General features: G+C 38.8%; 1 protein-coding gene across 1 annotated transcript; it reads left to right on the top strand.

Annotated features, from left to right (window-relative positions):
* Window positions 1-16,810: 16,810 nt before the first annotated feature.
* Window positions 16,811-17,281, top strand: LOC131857784 (uncharacterized). The gene has a single exon (XM_059210508.1). It carries the CDS (start codon window positions 16,811-16,813, stop codon window positions 17,279-17,281), a length of 471 nt encoding a protein of 156 aa, XP_059066491.1.
* Window positions 17,282-18,352: the final 1,071 nt, after the last annotated feature.

The following is an 18,352-nucleotide window of genomic DNA, read 5'->3' as shown; positions in this document are numbered from 1 at the left end:
TAGGTAGTATCATTGTGCCTTTGGATGACCTTTCTTCATCATCATAGGCCTTGATGGTGATCTTCTTGTTTAGATCAATAGACTTCTCAGAGAAGCCCAATACACAGATAAGCTTTAAAGTATAGATATTGAGACCAGCTCCTCCATCTATTAACACTCTTTTTACTCAATGTTTATAGACTAAGACTTTGATATGGAGTGGAGTGTTATGCGGATGATTCAAGGAGACATTATCTTGTTCGGAAAAGGTAAGGTTATAAGGCCCTATCATATGAGCCACCATGGCTTGGAATCGATCAATGTCCAGATCTTTAGGAACATTTTTTTCGACAAGTGCTTTCTCTAAGATATCTTTGTGTTTTGGTGAGAGTTTGAGCAACTCAAGTATGGATATCTGAGCGAGAGTTCTCTGCAGTTGATCAAATAAGTTATATTGAGTCTTGGGGATAGTTGTGGATGTTGATGTATTCCCTTTCAAGATATATTTTTGTGCTCTGGTTGTCACATTGATCGATGCATGTTCTTGTTTGTCCTTGATGTTTATGACATTTATTTGGTTGTCATCTTTCGATATGTGATTGATGGTGTTATTATATAGGTGATTTATATGAGCTCCTCTGGTATCATTTGATGTTGAAGCTCCTCCCTTGTTGTAATTCAGAAGAGGATTTTTAAAGGCATCATGGTCACCATTTGTTTTGTGACCATCCACTGTTAAATCACCTCTATCAATCATGTCCTGAATGATGTTCTTAAGCCTCATGCAATCATTTATGTGATGTCCTTTGTTTTGATGAAAATCATAGAAATGCACGTCATTCCACCAAGGTGGTTTGACCTGGGGTTCAAAGTTGTTCAGGGCTGGTAATGTGATAATCGTATTCACCAAGAGTTCTCGAAATGTTGATTCTAAGGTTTTCCCTAATGGTCTGTAGATGTGTCTATATGGGGAAGTGTTGGTGTTTCCTCTCTAGTTTGCATTATTCCCTCGGTTGGTGTTGTTTCCTTGGTTATTGTTGTTGCCTTGGTTAGTGTTATTAGTGTTTTTTCCTTGGTTATTGTTGTTGGTGTTTGATGTTGAAGTTCCTTGATTGGTATTTTGTGAATAAGTTTTAGTGCCTTGATTAGCACTTTTTTTTATATTTGTTGGATGGATGGTTACCCGATAAAGCTAACACCGGTTGTTTGGATTTCACATTAGTAGCATCAACTACCCCATCATTAACAATGTTTTTGTTCTTTATCCAAAATCTAGATTTGTCTAAAGTGTTGTTGTTGTTTTGATTGTTAAAGGGGTTATTGTTTGACAAGTTAACTCCTTCCTTAAAGAACTTCAATGTTCCTTTCTTGATGCAGGCTTCCTCTACTTGGATTTCATTTTCTATTAACTTGGAAAAAGATGGTATGCATTGGAGCTTGAGTTGATAGCTCATCTCACTATTTAGATTATCAATAAAGATTTCTATCTTTTCCTTTTTAGGCATGTCTTGAGGATATCTCAAACCATGCATCTCCACCACTGAAGAAACACTATGAATGTTTCATTGTTCTTTTGTTTGGTGTTACACACATCCAATATGGTGATTGTGTGATAAATTTGTTTACCAACTCATCAAATGATCTGATGGGAGGTGTGAGTTTAGACAACCACTCCATAGTTTGCCCTCCCAAACTTCTTGGGAATAATCTTATTAAGTGTCATCAGGAGAAAACTCTAGGCTTATCGTATAAAATTCCCAAACATGATCACGAGGATCACTTTTACCATTGTACTTGTCATACTTTGGTATATCTAAATTTGGGTGGAAAGGTACCGTGTTCAATATTTTGTCAAAAGGATAAGGACAGATTTCATCCAAGGAGTATTGCACCCTGGTTCCTTGTTGCATGTCTTGCATTTGTCTTTGCATCATTTGGATTTGTTGTGTAAGAGCGACCATGGGCGCATTTGTACTTCAAAAGAGAGTTTCCTTTCTCTCATTAAGATTGTCTCGATTGCGGGCATGGTTGTGTTCATGAGTGTTGTCTTGATCGTGTATTTTTTTTGGGTCATGTGTTTCTTCTTCTCTTTGTTGGTCTTGATAGGTATAATTTCTAGACCTTGTTCTTAAAATTCTTTCATCTATATTCCTTAAATTTTCAGTATCAAAATCTTTGGGAAGTTTAAGTCCTTTTCTAGTTAGCATGAGTAGATATTTTTCCTTGTCTTCTTCAATAAGTCTTTCCATGAGCCTTTGGAATGATGGGTTTTCTTGACACTCTTGGATAAGTTCTTTGGTGATCTATGTTTCGCCCATATTGGCATACTCATCAAAAGGGTTGGATAATCTATGACCCATACTTGATTCTGGTAGTGATTCTCTTTGTTTGTTTCTCTGAGATTGAGTGATAGCAGGCATTTGGTAAATTTCTACCATGATGAATTCTTCATCTTCTATGGGAGTTTTGGGTGGTGTTGGCAGTTCAAGTCGAGCTTCGTTATATGTGATACAAAACTATGGGAATAAAGTGGGGTTGATCCTTCCTCCATGATTTAGGCATTGATTGAATGTTGCTTTCTAAATATAAGCCCTACTTTTCAAAGGTTCCTTGTCAAACACATTTGTTTTGCCTTGGATATACAATCGTATGTGATGCAAGAATGCGCTATGTGATGCAAAGAGTTGACGATTGATATAGAGAAATTTATTCTTTCTTGTAAGTGCCTTAGAACTAGGTTGTCTCTTCTTCAACTTAGTTTTGTGATGAAGACTTGTTCTTCTCAAAAATGAGGAGTGGTCATACACGAATGATCAAAGGTTGACATTGATGTTGAATTTGGATACTTCCTTTGAATACTCAAGTTTACTTTATCAAGTAGAGGTTTAGTTAGATTCGCCTCCATGACAAAGTGTGTCAAATGATATGGATAAAGTCTCTTGATATGGAAACGTGATTTGACAACTTAAGGATTAAACTAGGTATGTGTTTTTGATAGAACTCGTTGGATAGTGAAACTTTGATCACTGTTTGTGATACTTCCCGATTTTGTTGGATTAAGTCTTATCCCAAGCTAGTTGATGATTTGAAAAACTCATTCTAAAAGTGCCTTGTAGAGTTTGGAATTTTTCTTACTGATGATCGGATTTGAAATTTGACTACTGAGTTTGCTAAAGGACCTGAAAGGGTGTTCAAGACTGTTGATAAAATTTTCTCAAGGTGCCTGATTTGCTCTCTATTTTTCTTATTTTTGATCATGCACTAAGATAGCGACTAAATGCGCTAAAGAATGTTCAAGATGCGCTACAGAAATCTCTCTTTGTGTTATGTTTCCTCTCCTATGCGTCATTTTAGAATGTTTGAAACTAACTGTTTTGGATGGGTTATGCGCTAATATGTCCTAATTATGTGCAATTGTTTGAGTTGAAAGCGCTATGATATGTCTTGAATGCGCTAAGCTGATATCTGAACACACTAGACTGATATCTGAATGCGCTAGATTGATGTTGAAAAGCACTACTAGAAATTTCACCAGTATGATACTGGTTATGCACTAATTTGACTGATGAAAGTCTTAAGTTTAGGTTGAAATGCACTAGGATGTTGCTCCTATGCACTGACTGTCCTGATTTCTTTTCTTTCTGCTATTTTGAAAACTAACACTTGTGATTTTGATGGATGATTTTCTAAAAAATAACTTGAAAACATGACACATAGAAGAGATAACAATGTTTGCCTATGCTAAATAAGTAGTGTATGTTCTATGAGGATGTGTTCAAATCCTCGATGTTTTCATAGGTTTAGATAATAAATAAGACAAATCAAGAAGACTCTTTATTCAAGGGTCATCAACAACATCATAGCCCACTAGTCTCGATACTCCGTCAGCTCAAACAACCTTGTCACCCCCTAGAGGGTGCCCGTTTTTTGACTTTTGCCAGAAATTAACTCAAAGTGAATTGCTTCACAATTGAGTTGTTATCTTGGGAGATATATGATGAGTGATCTTGGGGGCGGATTATTCCCCACCCTTGCACTATGATATTGAAGATGTTTGGTTACTAACTCAGCTCAAAGCTTCTAATACTAAGGTTTTTAATCAGGCTTTCATTCGATCTTCAGTGATAAACTCCCTTGGGAGACTTCCCAACCTTTAGAACAAAGGATTTACGTATCTTAAAGATATTGGGGGAAGGTTAATCGCTGAGAAAAACCATTGAAGGGGACTTTTGTCAGCCTCCACATTTGATTATAGTGGGTTTGGAACACTTGGCGATAAAGTCATTTCCCCCTTAGGTCGTTCCCCTCTCACCGACCATTAATGGTGCTCTAAGAGAAACTCGGGAGGGTAGGCCTGCTAAAGGATTTAAAATGCTTGAAGTTAAGAAATCTTTTAAGAGTGGTTTGGCTTGTTGGTCACCCAGTTAAGGGGAGAGCATTTACCTTCCACTTTCGAGACAAAGCAAACAAGTGTTCTTTTTAACCTTCAAAGCAATGATTTTCTAACTTCTATTTGGAGATGTTGCTCCAAAAAGAATGATGCTATTTTTAACTCTTTATAGCAAAATGTTTTCTATCTAAGAAAGTGAAATCCTGATCAACAAAATAAATCGTGATGTTGGTCAACAAAAGGAAAATCGAGAAATGAAAAAAAAATTATTTTGCTTTGCACAAAATAAAAGTGAGGTTCTTTTTATACTTTGCAAATTGAAAATGAGTTTGTTTTTATGCACCAAAGAAAAATGTGATTATTTTTACCTTTTGCAAACTGAAAAGAAAATTTGTTGTTCTTTTTAAACCCAAATGAAGTGTTTTTGCCTAATCTTGCAAAAAAAAAAAAAAAAATTTGTTCTTTTTATCTAACAATGGAATTCTTTTTAAAACCCAAATGAAGATGTAGTAAATTTTAAGCCCAAAAGAAAATATGAGATTCTTTTTAAACTTGAAGGAAAGTGAATTCTTTTTATCCAACTTAAAAAGATAGAAAGAATTAAATTTCTACTTTAACTTCTTCTAAACCTACAAGAAATTGTCAGTGACCTGCAAGAAGAAATTCAGTGAAAAATAGAATATATGGTGGGCTTACACAAGCCTAATTTTTCTTCACTTTGGTTACAATTTTGCCTTTTCTCTGTCAAAGTCATGCACTAAACTACTTCATAGATGCGCTACAGAAAGTTACCGAATGCGCTACATTGTTGTTCGAGTATGTAGGAAAGAAACCATACTATTATGTGCTAACAAAGAGTTTAAAAGCGCTAGGGATAGGTTTGATGCACCAAACACACCAAGGGTGCTATTGTTTGCTCTAAATGCACTAACGAAAGGTCCCAACCCGCTAAAACAACATTCCTGCATGCTTGCAATCTTGCTCCTACATCAAAAATGATATGATTAATGGGGTTGAGCCCCATGATGGGCGCCAGAAATGTGTGCGAAAAATGAGGGTGTCAGAAACGTGAAAGATAGTTTCAAAGGGCCATGCACACCAATGAGACTCTTGGTGCAAGTTATAGGAGCTATATTGAATAGCTCAACTTCCCAAGGGGTGTCCCATTGTTCTCTATCTCATAGGATCCCTAAAGTCAATGACTTTACTCTCATATCACTGAGCAAAGTGACTTAGGAATGACAACTTCAAGAATGAGTGATGTTTAATTATTATGCATGAATGCATTCCTAGATATGTATGCTATTAAATATATGATGATTAAGCTTGCATAAAGATGATGATAAGATTAACTAATTATCCTAGTGATGATATACTAGTCTAACATGGATATTCTATGATATTAGAATGCTTCTAAATGTTTATTAAGATGATTTATCAAAGAAAGGCTAAAATGCTTAGTAATTAGACTATAAGTTTGATGCATAAAGACTTGGATCCTGAAAATGAGAGAATGAAAACTCTATTTATAGGGGAAATAGGGCAATGGATGGTCAAGATTGGATAATCTTAACAAGGGCCAGGATTGAAAGTTAGTCAATCCATATTTACAATTCTCACCAATGAAATGGTGACGATTGTCAACAAGAGGTTGTTTGAGAGGAGATGAAAGAAGAATTAAATACTTGAGAAGACATGAAGGTTACCTTAGGAGGTAAGGATTAAGGTTAAGTTAGGGCTATCCAATGGATAAAGCTTTTACCCAAGAGGTAAACTCTTGTGCAAGGGTTAAAGAAATAACCAAGGTTAAAGTCATCAATGCTTGATGAGACCCTTGGGTTAGATGAGGGTTGAGTTAGAGAAAAAAGTATCTAATAATGCAAGAAGGTTGAGTTAACCATTAATGGTTATGTAAGAGCCTTAAATGGTTTGGAAGACTTTGAGGGTTAACTTGTTGAGGATATAAAACCTTTAATAGTTTTCAAAGACTTTGGAGGCTAAGAGAAGTGACTTCTCTTTGCTTAGGATTGTGACAATATTTAGGAGATGGATTAGGCTAAATTAGAATTGATTAGAAGAATCTAGAAGGGGTTTAGGAGGCAAGTGGGAGATGTAGAAAAATGCAAGTGGAGGAAAAAGGATTTTAATTAAAATAAAATTACTTTATTTCAATCAAATAGATGCAACTTGCATAAATACGAGTGGGGGATTTAAATAAATAAATTAGATTTATTGATTTGCAAGGATTAATTTAATCAAATGTAAATTTAATTAAAAGGGGGAAAGGGGAATTAATTAAATAAAGTGATTTATTTAATTAAAGGTTAGAAAAGGCTTAGGTGAATTTAATTGAATAAATTGAATAACTCATTTAATTAAATAGATGAATGTGAAGAATTTAATTAATAAGGGGAAAGGGATTTAAAATGAATATTAAATATTCACTTACGAAAGTGGTCAGATTTATACGTCTACACATAAATTTTTACTCATTTTAATATATACAAAATAATTAAATAGCTTTTAATCATATATTTAAATATTTTTCATCAAGTTATTCAAAAAATATCTATTTTCGTAGAGCCTGAGTTGGCCTAGTTGTGGAGAACTTGTGCTCTTGAAAGAGAGGTCACAATTTCAAATCCCACAAGGGGGTAGGGTATGTACACCTTATCGGCTTCGACCCATTACCTATCAAAAAAAATGTATATTTTCACTTTTATAATTTTTAATAGTTATTTTATTAAGACCAATTATAATTAATATTATATAAATATAAAAAAAAAAAAAATATTTCACTATAAATTAATAATTAAATAGAGATTAACTTTATTATTATAATTATAATTTAAAAATATTAAATTAAATTAGGATCATGCTTTTAAGTAAAATATATATTTTCTTCTACATTGATAGATTATCTAGGTTCTTTCTTACTAAGGGATCTTGTTTCTCACTTTCGACTTAGACCCTTTATGTATTTTATATATATATATAATAATTATTATTTTATTAAAATAAGAGTATAGTTAATATCATATAAATATAATTATACTAATATAATTTTTAAGTAACAATGATTCAAAATTATAATAATTAACAATTAAAACAACTATTTTTATTACAATTCAAAATTAAAAAAAATAAAAATAGAATATACATTTTTTAAGTTTTATGGCCCCTCGCTCGTAGAAATGTGTAGTGTCCTTCCTCTCGCCCGAGGCTATCGCATAGACTAGTAGGGCATCACTCGAACTGCTTATGCCACCTGCGCCTTGGCTATTTCTCTACACTTGTAGGCTCTATAACTAATAGGTGTCACCGCTGCTATCTATGGTTTTTCACTCACCTCGATATGTTCTGGTTTCTGCAACTCCAACTATTTCTGATGTTCTCAAGTCCTATTCTTTCACCACTCCTATTCAATCCATGGTTTAAGAATTTCTCCCATCCCGTAACATCTTAGTCACGAAATAGAATCTCATTCACCAGATTCCCCTACGGAACTTGCTTCTACGATTGCATTGCAATAGTAGGTGAAGAACACTGGACTAGTAAATGATTACTATGATATGATACCGGGCTATATCAATTTGGAAACTTTCTTTTAGTTGTAATAATAAATTTAAGTTTGTCTTTAATTTCTATTTAATTCTTATAAGGGATGAAAATTTTAACCAATAAATTTACAATAATTCATTTCAAAAATATTTTAGGCTATTTAGTGTGGGCATTGCCCACTTAAATAAGTATTACTCATGCCTTCTCATCAATTCTCAAACCAAATAATGATCACTATCTAAAATTTAGAAAAAAACCATTTGCATTCCTTTGCATATTTTACATAGATTTATTTTTTTGATTGGTAATCGCTTTTGACTGGAGCATTGAACAAGTGGGGCCATAGTGGGGGTCCCCATCCCCAAGTTCAAGTTGAGGCATTAACACCTCCTCTATTTATTGTTCTTCTCCTTGTATACCTTGAGTCTCCTTCCTTATCTCCTCATTCTCTTCTCTAGTCTCCCTTTCTCCCTATTCTTCCTCTCCTCATTCTCCTCTCAGTTCCTTCTCCTCCTCCTCTCTATCCCTTCCTCTCCTCCTTCTCCTCTCCATCCCTTACTCTCCTTCTCCTCCCTTTATCTCCTCTCCCTTTCTTGTTCTCCTCTCCATCCCTTCTCCTCCTCCTCTTCTCCCTTTCTCATTCTCATCATTGTCCCACTCCTTCTCCTCTCATCTTTTTCTCTTTCTCCTCTCTATCTCTTCTCCTCCTCCTCTCCCTTTCTCATTCTCCTCTTCATCTTGGTCTTCCTCCTCTCCTCTCCTCTCCTTCATTCTCCAACCTCCCTTCTTCCTCTTCTCTTCCAACTCCTCCTTCAACTCATACTCCCTCATTTAACCTCCACTTTTTGTTATCTCCTTTGTCTTCCTTCTTCTTGTAATGCACACTTGACTGCCACAACTAACATGGTCCACTATATTCCTTGTGGTTGTCACCATCGTGCATCTTGCTATCGCCGACCACCAAGGCCTTCTAGCTTCTATCCTTTATTTGTTCACACAACCTATCACAATATCCATGTCCATTGCCTACAATAGTCAAGCATCTCGAGGGATTCGAACTTGGAAGGCAATATTAACAAGACCCTTGCAACTATTGTTCACTACGAGGTCAACCCCTATTTTACATCTAGATTTTTAAAATTATAAGTATATTAGTAAATTTGAATTGTAAAATGTATTCAATATTTCACTTCAATTCATTTAATATGTTTAATAATATTTTTCAAATGAAAATAAAATAATTTCTTACTATTTATTTAAAATAAAATTGATTAACTATTGTACATCTTTTGATAAATATGACTATATTAATTCAATGAAACTATAAATAAATTTAAAAATTTAAAATATAACTAAATTGGTAAATTTTAATTATAAAATGTATTCAATAATTCAATAAAATTCTATAGAAAAAATCATAGGTGTTGTAAAAAAGTACAAGAGGTTGAAAAGACTAATTAATATTATTTTTCTCTGAGAAGATGGTTGTATGGGCAACTGCGTGCGGCCGAGCTAGGGCTTCATGGCCATAGCTCACGTGTGGTGATCGGGTCTGGTGCGATAGGGGAGGGCGTTGCAGGTGTCGGGGGTCTGGCAGGGTTGGAAGTGTCGGGTGGGGAGCAGAAGCGGTGGGGAGGGTTTCGGGGCTGCGGGGTGAGGCGGAGGCTGCGCAGGGGTGGAGCCTTGGCTGCATGGGGGTGGTGTTAAAGCGATGCGGGGGTGGGGTTTACGTGGCCTATGGGTGGGGCTCCGACTAGGGGTGGCTCGTGGGTCTCCCGTGTGCTTGGGGGGCCGGGTGGCTTTGACCTTCGGTGGTGCTCGGGCAAGGTGGGGTCTTGGGATCCGAGCCGCTTTGAACAGCTAGTTGGGGTGTGGTTTTTTAGACATCTTTATCCTATTTGCCGCTGCGATGTTGAGCTCTGGGGGTGAGGCCTCACAGGTTGTGCCTACTTTGGATTTTCGTGCAACGATGGGATCAAAACCCCCACCTTAGGGTATGAAGACCTTTAACAATAATATGTATGCATCAGATTCTAGGCTGGGGAGTGGTGCAAACTCTCACATGACAAAGATTAATGGTTGTCTGGAGAGATGTAGCAAGCGGCCAAAGTTAGTTATCCCTCTAGAGTTGATAGCGAAAGACATTGAGTATCTTTCAAAACACTCGTTGTACTGCAAGTTTTTGGGAATGAGGGTTTCCTTGCAGTTTTTGGAAAATTGGGCATGGAGGACTTGGGCACCGGAAGGGGAAATGGAAATCATGTTGTTAGCCAATAACTACTTCATGGTTACTTTCAATTGCATGGAGGATCGCAATAGGGTCTTTGAAGGGGGCCCGTATTTCTACAACTAGGTTGGATTATTCATCAAGCCTTGGCATGCGGGGTTTAATCCCTCTGAGGAGCTACCAAATCGGGTTCCAGTGTGGGTTGGGCTACCACGTTTTCCAATGGAATGCTGCTGGGAGGATGTGCTATGGATGCTTGCCACTCTACTCGGGAGGCTTGTGGGCTCATCAACACAAACCCTCGGGAGAGGGGTAATGACCTATGCTCGCATTTGTGTTGAAATCGATCTTAGTAGCCTTTGCCAGATGTTATAGATATGTGTGCAGGCTCTTATTCTTGGGTTCAGCAGTTAGATTATGAGACTCTACCGTTCTGATGTCGGCTATGTCACGAGTATGGTCATCTATAGCGTAAATGTACTAGATATAAGCCAGTTGTGTGCCAACCTCAGCAGTCTGACCCGAGCCTAGATAGGGCTGAGAAGGTGAAAGCTCCCATGATGGTCTGGGCGAGGGTGTTGATGGGTTTGTCCCAGTTAGGACAAAGAACAGGAACCAAGGATAGAAGAGGCCATTATAGGAGCGTCAAGAGGGGGACTCATTCAACAGATTTGAAGTCCTGGATGACCTTAGCCATCAGGAAGTAAATCTTGGGTTTACCCCTTTGGATCAAGGTGCTTCAGGGGGGGCTTCGGAAAGAGTAATTGAGAATCCTACCTAGGCCTTGCTTGTGGCTGGAAGTCAGTAGATGGAGATGTATCAGCCTGTAGAGGCCCAGTTGGAAATCTCTCTAGGCCTTGAGGTGAACTCGGTAGTGGGGGAGGGGTCTCTGCTAGCTCTGAAAATGGAACTGGTTGGAGCTAGAAGTAATAAGCCCTCTATTCACCTGGGGCTGCATCAGAAGGATATTAAGAAAAGTGCTTTAGAGAAGAGTTCAAAGGTGGGCAGAAAGAAAGATCTGGAGAAGATCAAATTGATGGGGGAGAACCTAGTTGAGTCAGGGTCAGTGAAGACTTTGGATACTCACTTTTCCAACCCTCCTAAATGATTGTGCTTTCATGGAATGTGAGGGGCTTGAACAGTGGCCCTAGACAAAAATTTGTTTGGGATTTGATTAGGAATCATTCTCCTGATGTCCTATTTTTGCAAGAAACTAAACTTTCAGTGGAAAGTATGATGGGTCAGGTGCCAAAGCTATGGGGGTGAGGCGAGTGTCAGTGTGTTGGGGCAAATGGTGCTTCTAGAGGAGTGGCCTGCCTTTGGAACCCATTAAGAGTTCGCCCGGTCTGGTGGGCTGCATCCAGATCCTCGGTATCCGGAGTTATGTCTAGTCTGGAGACTGGGGAACTTATCTTGTTTTCTAACATCTATGCCCCTACAGACTATCAGGGTAAGCAAAACTTATGGGCCCATATTTCAGGTGTGCGAATATTGGCCCCCTTTCACCCTTGGATTATGGCAGGAGATTTCAATGCAATCCTCGAGTTGAGTGAAAAGAAGGGGGGGTTATGAGGTTGGAACCCTCTTCCTACCTATTTCAGGATAATATATCTTTGTTGCACCTTGTTGACATTAAGCCTAGCAATGGGTTGTTCACTTGGAACAATAGGAGGGTGGGAGATTTTTGGATAGCAGAGAGGTTGGATTGCTTTTTGGTCTCTAATTTTTGGATTGGGGGGGGTTGGTCCACTAGTTCTGAGATTCTGGACTAGAGAGGGTCAGATCATTGGCCCATCAAGTTGGTGTCTTCTTTAGCTCGGGTTTCTTGCTCACCTTTCAAATTCCAACTTATGTGGCTTCAGGATCCTACCTTGCAGGATCTGGTAGCGGGGTGGTGGAGGAAAGGGAGGTCGGCCTTTGGCACAGCTATGTACTCTTTTGCCAAGTAGCTACAATTTGTTAAGCTTCAGCTTAAGCAGTGGAACCATCAGGGTTTCGGGAACATCTTTCATGCTAAGGAAGCTGCTCAGAGCATGCTGAATGGGATCACCAGTGAAATTAGAGAGCATGGGTTGTCTGAGGACTTTCTTAGGGAGGAGGATAGGACTCTCAAGGTGGTTGAGGAATGGGAGCTTAGGGAAGAAATTTATTGGAAGCAGAGAGCTTGTATTGATTGGCTGAAGGAGGGGGACAAGAACACTGCTTTCTTCTTCAACTCAGTGAAAGCAAGAAGACATGGAAACTCCATCCCTATTCTGGTTAACAATAGAGGCGAGTAGTGCCTATCCCTGTAGGAGATTTTGAGGGAGTTGCTTCATTTTTTCCAGACCCTCTTCAGGGAGGACTCACAGAGGGAAGTGGTGGCGAAGAATTAGGTTCTTGCTTGCATTCCCTCCCTGGTCACAGGGGAGATGAATGAGAAGCTTTTATGTCCTATTTTGATGGAAGAGCTGGAAAGGGTTGTCTTTCACATGAGGAAAGGAAAAGCTCCTGGACCGGATGGGTTCCCAGTTGAATTCTTCCAAGAATTCTGGGATATTATCAAATTAGATCTGTTGGAGGTTGTCCAGGAGTCTCAAAGGAATAAGCAGATGCTTATGGTGTTGAATGCAACTTTCATTGCTCTTATCCCCAAATGTGAGGGGGTTGACTGGTTAGGCCAATTCTGACCTATCTCTCTCTACAATGTGGCGTATAAGATCATATCTAAAGTGATTGCAGACAGATTGAAGCAGTGTCTGTGGATTGTTATCTCTGAGGAGCAGAGTGGTTTTGTGGAAAGGCGACAAATTTTGGATGGTGTGGTTATTGCTACGGAGACCATTCACTCTATGGCGTCATCCAAGGAAAAAGCTATGTTCATCAAGCTGGATATGGCTAAAGCGTATGATAGAGTTCAGTGGTCCTTTCTTCAGAAGATCCTCAGGGCTTTTGGTTTTGTTGATGAGTGTGTCTAGTGGGTTATGAGTTGTGTTATGTCGACCTCATTCTTTGTGCTTATCAATGGTGACCATACGGAGTTATTTGGGGCTTCTAGGGGTCTTCGCCAAGGGGACCCCCTATCCCCCTATTTATTCATTCTTATGGCTGAGGGTTTGGGAAGGCTGATCAAGCATAATGTGGGGCTAGGTGTTATTCAGGGATGGAATTGGGGTAATGACTTGCAACCACAATGTCATTTGCAGTTTGTGGATGATACGGCCCTGATGGGGCTTGCTCAGATCAGGGAAGCTACTAATCTGCATAAGGTCTTGGATGTTTATCTTGCGGCCTCGGGCCAGTTGATCAATGAGGATAAATCTTCAATCCTATTTTTCAACACTCCTAATGCTATTCAAAGAAGGATTGCCCTTATCTTGAGATTCCAAGTTGGTGCTGCTCCCTTGATTTATTTGGGTATTCCTATTTCTCCTGGCAACCCTCCTAGGAGACCTGGCAGGGTTTCTTGGATAAATTTCACATGAAGGTTTAACATTGGACTCATAGATGGTTATCCTTCACTCGAAGGGTTCAGTTGATTCAGTCGGTGGTTCAAGCTCTTTCGATTTACTGCTATATGCTTCATGTGGCTCCTAAGTGGTTCCTGAAGGGACTGGATTCTCTGGCTAGACAATTTTTATGGGCAAGCAATCTCTCCTCTTCCAAATGGAGTCTGGTCAATTGGGACTTGGTGTGTAGCCTAAAGAAGGCAAGGGGGCTTGGTTTAAGGTAGTCAGTTCTTTTTGGGGAAGCGATGGTGGCTAAACTTTACTGGAGGTGGTGTGTGGAGTAGGATCGAGGTTGGGCCAGGATTCTAGCTAACATGTATATGCAGAGGATCCCAAGGGAGGAAATCCCTAGATATCCGCTAGAGGGAAAGGGCTCTTTGATCTGGAATACTCTCAAAAGGGGGGCCTCTCTCATTAAAGATGGTCTCTTTTGGATATGCAGAAGGGGGGAAGAGGCCCTTTTCTGGTACGACTCTTGGGATGGTTATCCTCCCATTCTGGACCAGTTTCCTAACCTTGGGAATATTTGCCTGAGGTTTTTGGAGGTGGGTTGGTCAAGGGTGAGTGACTTTAAGGTTACTTATAGGTGTGGTCGACCGGAGTTGGAGCGGTGGAAGGTTCCTACTGAGTGGCTTGTTGTTGAGATGGAGGAAGAGTGCGCTGAGCTGCAGGGAATTTTGGTGAGTAGACATTGTAGCCCCCTTAAGAGTAGGGATGGGCTGGCTTGGCTACCAAATCCTAAGGGCATTTTTACTGTGGCTAGTGGCTACCGGGAATTGGTGAAATGAAGACTGGAGGGAAGAGAGGTGGTCTAGTGGAAATAGGTGTGGAATAAGGTTTCTTGGCCGAAGTGTAATTGTTTCGCTTGGACTTTGGCTTGGAACAGATGTCTAACTTGGGACAATATCCACAAGAAGGGATTTTCGGGACCCTCTATCTGTGCTTTGTGTGGTTATGGGGAAGAAGATGCCTCACATCTGTTCTTTAGATGCCCTTTCTCCCAGCTTATTTGGCATTACTGGTGGGGGCCATGGAAGCATCCTTATGTCCACGCAAATTCTCTGGTAGAGTTTTGGAACAGGGTGGGAAGACCTCCTATCCTATCCCCCTTCCTCCAGACTGTCTGGTATATTGGGCCCATCTTCATTCTATGGTAGATATGGCTTGAGAGGAACAAGAGTATCTTTCGGAAGGATAGATTGTTTGTTCAACAAGTTTGGAATAGGATCATTGCTATGGTCCGGGAGACAGTGGAAGCTAAATGTGAGGTGAATTTTCCACTGAGTAGAGAGGAGACTGATTTGGTGAGTAGGCTTGGTCTGTAGGAGATGTCTTCTGGTTCAGCTTGTGTCAGGAGAGGTAGAGGGGCTATGAAGAAGGTGCAAAGGGTGGGAAGGTGGAATCCACCCCCGGAGGGGATTCTCAAGATTAATACCGATGGTTCTTCAAGGGGGAACCTAGGCTCGGCTAGAGTTGGTGGTGTTGGCAGGAACAACAGGGGGGAGATTGTGTTCCTCTTTTCGGTGCACAGAGGGTGGCAGTCCAATAACATTATGGAGGGATTGGTGATTCTCTATGCACTAGAGAGGGCTTGGGAGAGGGGTCAAAGGAAAGTGATTTGTGAATCAGACTCACAAATGGTTGTTAACTTGTTGAATGATCAGAAGCTTAGTGGGATTTAGTGGAAGTTGGTTGGGATTGTCCAGCAGATTCTCCAATTCAGTACTTTAATGGAATAGGTGTTTTTCATCCACATCCCTCGGGAGTGGAATAGAGCTGCAGATTGCTTGGCCAAATGGGCTTCAAATCATGATAGTGACTAGAAAGTTGATGGTTGGGAGCTTCTCTCCGGAGATTACAGTCAGGACTTGCAGAAGATACTTATGGAGGACAGGGATGGTTTTGAAGTTGGTTAAGATGGGGTTGGTCTTGTGGCCTCTGGGCCTTGACTCTCTTTGTAATTCTTCTAGTTTTATTTCAATAAAGTTTTTACCCCTTTATTCAAAAATAAATAAAAAAATCTATATAAAATAAAATCGATTAACTATTGTACATCTTTTGATAAATATATCTATATTAATTCATTAAAATTATAAATAAATTTAAAAATATATATTGAAGCTATCCATATTAATTACTTTTCCTATATTTAAAATATTGTAGATTCATATTGGGGCTTGTTGACAGTCACCTCTGCGTGTCATATGAAATTTGTATCACAGTTTGGTCATTTCAATGCTTTTCATTTGATATTTTAAAAAACGTATTAGTTGTTAAAAATATTTAATCAATAATATATAGAAAAATCTTAGATTAACTTAGTTTCTAAATTGATACCAAAAACTCATATATAAGAATCATATATGTTACATATTAATGTTAAATGATAAGAAGTTAATAATTGTTTATAATAAATGTCAAAATCTCAAATTTAATCTATTATGAAAAGTTTCTAAATTCACAATTATATTAGAAATACTAAAAACATTAAATTGACTAAGTTTCTAAATTCATATAAGAAAATATAAACTATTCTAAAAATTCATGGTAAAATATTTTAAAAATTAGAAACAACTATATCCTATCATTTCAAAATATAAACAAGTGCCACGTAGTGGTGAGTACTTGCCTTTATAGTATTTTAATAAAAATATTTGTTGTAATTACGCCTGGGATTTTGTGGACCTTTGAAATGTGTTATGTGTGGCGAAGCAAAGGAGACTCTAGATCATCTTTTAGTGAATTGTAAAATTTCTTCTTGTTGTTGGGAGATGTTGAGGGGTTTATTGGGTTGGCAAAGTCCGATGCCAGCCTTTTTGAAATGAGGTTCTAGACAGTTGACCAATTCAATGGCGGAAATCATAGCTTTCATGTTTTTGGAAGATCTGTCCATCCCTTCTAATGTGGGAAGTTTGGAAGGAGAGGAAAAGACACATTTTTATGGATAAACTAGAATCTTTAGAGAGGTTAAAAATTAGAATAAATAATGCCATAGAAGAAATAGTGGGAGCTACAGTATCCCAGTATTTTAACCCGAGGGTCTCTTACACTGTTGCATATAGTAAAGTGCAAAAACAATGGCATGGGATTCATTTTAGGCTTGTCAAGGGGCTTAGTTGGGTTCAAACCAATAAAGAATGTTTAAATATTGAGTGGGAGAGACCCATGAAGGGATGGTGGAAAGTGAACTTTGATGGAGCCTCGAAAGCCAATTCGGTTCCATCGGGGGCAGGAGTGATAGTAAGGGATTGGAAGGGTGAGGTCCTAGTGTTAGGAGCTCAGAAATTGGAAGAAGACACAAATAACTTGGTTGAAGCTTCAGCAACTTTGTTAGCAATTAGGATGTGTAAATTGTTAGGTCTTCAAAAACTGCATTTAGAGGGTGATTCTTTAATTATTATCCAGGCATTAATGAAGGAGGGGATTGAGGCATGGCATCTGCAAGGTTGGATTTACAATATCATTGAAGAACTAAATTTTTTTGAGGATTTTCAATTAATTCATGTGAGGTGTATAGGGAATGTAGAAGCTGGTATACTTTCCAAATGGGCTCTTACATTTGAAGCAGTTGGTGAATTTAGAATGGAGGACTTTCAGAAAGTGATTTTTGAGGACGACATGGGAAGTGGGAATTAATGACATTGCAGTTGTTCTCAATATGGCTGGCAGAGGAGTGTTAGAAAAGGGTGACATTTGTGTTATGCGATGAAGGACATTAATGATAGCTTTCAAATAACTCAAGTTTGCATTTAACATTGTCCTTATTTCTCTCAAGGATTCATTGAGAAGGAAGCCGAAACATTGCAGGTTTTCTTGGAAGAATACCATAACGGAGTTGAGGAGTGGTGCAGTGGCATAAGCAACAATAATGGAAGCCAATTTTTCATTGCAAGGCAGGAAGAAGATTTATGCTTTCTATGGGGAAATCACCATTGGGCAACTACAAAGGATGTTTAAATTTTCAAGTGAATTATTGGCTCAGAGTGATGCAATTGTGGTGGGAGGTGCTTTCAATCTACTCAAGTCCAATTATAAAATGAAGATGGATATCTTCTCACTCATCATGGCGTGGGGTTTGGAGTTGGGAGAAACCACTACAATGGTGAGAAGAGTAATGCAGACAATTGTGCATGAAGACTGTCTGGTAGGGATGGACTCCCTTTTAGAATGGGCTGAGTTAGGTGTGGGTTTTAATGTACGAGAGGGATTGGAGATGGACGCAAATGGTGGAAATATAGGTCTGCATCCATTTTTTAGGTGGGCGAGGGGTATGTGCAAATTCCATCGCAGAGAGGAAGCTAGGCATGGTTGGGACGCACTAAAGATGGTGGTGGAAATAAAGGAGTTGGATGAGCTCATCTCACAGGCCAAGGCAGAAGTCGAGGAAGTACCGAGATAGGTACTGCACCCATGAAAGTCGAAGGTGGTGGAAAACCAAGATACAAGGGTGGTGAGGAGCAAGTGTAGGAGGAAAGTCTAGTGAGTGGTAGAATTTTCTATTTTATTATGATGGCATGTCTCTTTTTTATCTTTCTTTACAGACTTTGTTAATCTGAGGGCTTGTAATGCAAGCAGATGGTTTCTTTTTGGGCATTTTCAAAAGGCAAATTGGGTAGTTTTTTTGTAGTATGATGTGTTATTGGTAGAATTGCCTTTTTTGTAGGATCAGACAATTGGGTTGAAGGCTGGTCTTTATGTATGAACTCT

Source organism: Cryptomeria japonica, chromosome 1 (assembly GCF_030272615.1).
Source record: "Cryptomeria japonica chromosome 1, Sugi_1.0, whole genome shotgun sequence".
NCBI lineage: Eukaryota > Viridiplantae > Streptophyta > Pinopsida > Cupressales > Cupressaceae > Cryptomeria > Cryptomeria japonica.
The sequence above is the reverse complement of the archived record's forward strand: the minus strand, read 5'-3'. Positions and strand labels throughout refer to the sequence as shown.

Bases quoted from the DNA above. Each gene is read 5' to 3' on its own strand.
- LOC131857784 (XM_059210508.1), top strand. From the start codon at position 16,811: ATGAAGGGATGGTGGAAAGTGAACTTTGATGGAGCCTCGAAAGCCAAT.